Source organism: Bison bison, unplaced genomic scaffold (assembly GCF_000754665.1).
Source record: "Bison bison bison isolate TAMUID 2011002044 unplaced genomic scaffold, Bison_UMD1.0 scf7180017864079, whole genome shotgun sequence".
In the NCBI taxonomy this organism is placed as follows: domain Eukaryota; kingdom Metazoa; phylum Chordata; class Mammalia; order Artiodactyla; family Bovidae; genus Bison; species Bison bison.
The window spans coordinates 1,085,035-1,088,236 of record NW_011494651.1 but is presented as its reverse complement, the minus strand read 5'-3'; the positions used below and the strand labels follow the sequence as shown (position 1 = coordinate 1,088,236).

Sequence of the window (3,202 nt, the reverse complement as noted above, 5' to 3'; positions counted from 1 at the left end):
GGGGGGGGGGGCAGTGATGGTCCCCCGAGGGTGGGCACAGAGGGTCAGGCAGGAGCACAGGCAGGTCGGCACATCACCGACCCAGACACCCAGAGAGGCTCCGTGTTGGCCAGGACTGCCCCTGCCCGCCCACGGCCATGCCAAGGCAGCAGAGGGGCCCAGCCCAACACTTGTCACCACCCCGTGCCCGGGGACAGCAGCCAGAGTGTGAGCTCCAGAGCGAGTCACTGAGGACCCCCTTGGCTTCTAAATGCATAAAAAGTGAGTTCACAGAAAGACACGAGGCAGTTTCGCCACCCCTCGTTTTGTCTATGACATCAAAAAAGCCTTGCAGAGAATGAAATTCGAAAACGAGGTTTGGAAAGAGACTGCTAAGTAGGGAAAGGAAAGGAGGTGCATGGATGGACAGAGAAGAGGAGCAGAAGGGGCGGCGGGAGGAGAGTGTAGCGACGGTGGCGGGCCTGCAAGTCGCCCTCAGGAAATGGAGCCATGTCCCGGGGCAAGAGGCTCGCTCGAGTTCATGGAGCCTCTGTTCAAGGTGCCCGAGGGGCGGGAGGCCTGGACCCTGCTCAGTCCACCCACGGCTGGCGGCCCCCACACAGCCCCAGGGGCACAAGCAGGGCCACGTCAGGGAGGGCGTACCATGACCTCTGGGTCTTGAGTGACGTCTTTATATCCCGAAGGATCCAACACCATCCCGCAGGGGTCGGTGTACAAGCCGTGGATGTGAAGGACCCCATACCTGACGTTCCCCCGTGCCCACTGCAGGACCTGGGAAGCACAAGCGGACACGGGAAGCAGAGACTGAGAGGGGCACCTGGAGAGACTCGTGGTTTCTCAAACCCACCTTGACGTGTAAGTAAGAGAGATGCTTTGATGTATTAGTATCTCTTTAAACATAAGAGAAATTCAGCTGTTAGGGCTCGTTTTGTCTCATTCTGCTGTATTAACAAGAACTTATCCATTTAGAGACCAAGACGGTTACACAGAAAATACCTTTAACATTTTATATAATAACAAACGGCTAAGACTGATGACTTCAGGGAGATTATGAAAGCTTTCTGTTCTAAATCACATGTTATATTTTCATTACTGTTAGGCATACACTGATTTTACCCCCTGAAATATATATACATACAGAACAAATAAGTCATCAAGGAGCTCTCTCCTGGCTTCATGTCAAGATACAGAAGGAAGGTCCTAGAGAAGCTGCACGTCATGTACATGCCTTTTATCTTCACACCGGGGACCTGCCCGTCAGTGCGTGAAACTGACCCCTGCAGACCAACCGACACTAGCGGGCAGAGGCACCAGAGCGGGCTCCCTGCCACCTGCAGCTCATTTCTAGAAGCTCCAGGGACCGCAGTGAGCAGCCCCACGGACGGGAGCGCGTGGCTCAGACGTGGGGACGGGAGCGCGTGGCTCAGACGTGGGGACGGGAGCGCGTGGCTCAGACGTGGGGACGGGAACGTGTGGCTCAGATGTGGAGCGGGCCACTAACGATTCGGGGGAGGGTGCAAACTGGAGCCCCAGCACGAGGCGTCAGCCCGGGGGCCCTTGGGGGCCCTGTGTGAGGAGTGGGGCTGGGACCGACCCCGCGACCCTTGCAGTGAGGGAGGAGCAGGCAGGGATGGTGTAAACCCACAGGCACACACACGCACACCGGAAACACAGCTGATACGATGAATCAACCTCAGTAATAACAGAAATAAAAGCATAAAATGGGCGCCCGTATCCAATGGGAGAAATGCACGGAGTTGGGTTTTCAGCAGCGCCACAGGCTAGCAAGATCAGGAAGATGGATGACCCTCTCACAGCTGTGCTGTGTAAGCGGGGAACCCTTCTGCAGAACACTCAGGTAATTTGTATCATCTGTCTTTAACACAACCATACTCTGACCCTAACATTTTTCTAGGAACTTATAAGAAAGGGTAAGAGTTTCCAGTGTAGCATTGCTTATAATTGTGGCAATACGCTCACAATAATGATAACCTCATCTCGTAATGAAATTCCATGTAAAACCACGCTTCTGAAGACGGCTTCGTGACAGGGAAACACTCACAGTATGGGAGTAAAGGAAAAACCGCACATACAGACTTGACGCGCATCGCCACGGCAGCACAACTCACTCGAGCGCCCTGCCCCGCACCTTGGTCTTGTCCTTCAGGTCCAGCGACTCCATGGGCTTGCTCTGCTGCTGCCCGAAGATCTCCAGCAGGTTGTCGTAGTTGGTGGTGAGGACCATGGTGCCCCGCTCCATCAGGCTCAGGATGGACTGCAGCACCAGCGGGTTCTGGATGTGCCGCTCCAGGTCATCGAAGACCTCCATCAGGCAGTCCTGGAAGAAGTTGGGCTTGGCGTCGCCCGTGCGCTGCAGAGAGGAGGACCGGGGTTACAAGACGTTGTCTCTCCACCACCACCGAGCCCCCAGGCATGAGAGAATAGTCTAGGTGCCAGAGAGACATCTGATGCCTTCAAACTGTGGAGCTGGAGAAGCCTCTTGAGAGTTCCTTGGACTGCAAGGAGATCCAACTAGTCCATCCTAAAGGAGATCAACCTTGAATATTCATTGGAAGGACTGATGCTGAAGCTGAAACTCCAATACTCTGGCCACCTGATGTGAAGAGCTGACTCACTGAAAAAGACGCTGATGCTGGGAAAGATTGAAGGTGGGAAGAGAAGGGGACAACAGAGGATGAGATGGTTGGATGGCATCACCAACTTGATGGACATGAGCTTGAGCAAACTCCGGGAGTTGGTGATGGACAGGGAGGCCTGGCGTGCTACAGTCCATGGGGTAGCAAAGAGTCGGACACAACTGAGCCACTGAACAACAAGAAAAACAGTAGTCTTTTTTACAGAAGAAAGAAAACTGCTGACCTCATAGAGTTTATTAAAACTCTGGAGGAGGGAGACTGTGCCAATATGCTAGTGAAATGTCAACAGCAATCAATGCTATCAAAGCAAAGCAGAGAAGAGGGGCTCAGCCCTGTGGGGGAGAAAGTGGCCAGGTCAAAGAGCATCGGGAGGCCCACTGATACAGGACTTTGACCCCAGAGCCGAGGAAGAGGTGGCTCTGGAGAGGGCACGCCCAGCAGGGATGAGCCCGAGCGAGGGCGCCTGGCACAGGTGGGGTCAGACGGGTGACCCGGAACGACACCCTGTGGGCCCCACAGACTTCAGGGAGGCCTGGGCTCTCCCT

General features: G+C 54.7%; 1 protein-coding gene across 8 annotated transcripts in view; it reads right to left on the bottom strand.

Moving 5' to 3' along the window:
• Positions 1-3,202, bottom strand: part of FAM118A (family with sequence similarity 118, member A) — a 26,424-nt gene that overhangs the window by 6,768 nt on the left and 16,454 nt on the right. For 4 of the 8 annotated variants that reach the window (XM_010837604.1, XM_010837606.1, XM_010837605.1 and 1 more), the window contains exons 4-5: positions 2,150-2,371; positions 643-771 (exon numbers count right to left, since the gene is read on the bottom strand). In XM_010837604.1, the coding sequence (XP_010835906.1) occupies positions 643-771; positions 2,150-2,371 (351 nt within the window). Of the gene's footprint in view, positions 1-642; positions 772-2,129; positions 2,372-3,202 lie in introns of all 8 variants that reach the window. The other 4 variants (XR_825081.1, XR_825080.1, XM_010837609.1 and 1 more) reach the window with 2 other exon arrangements.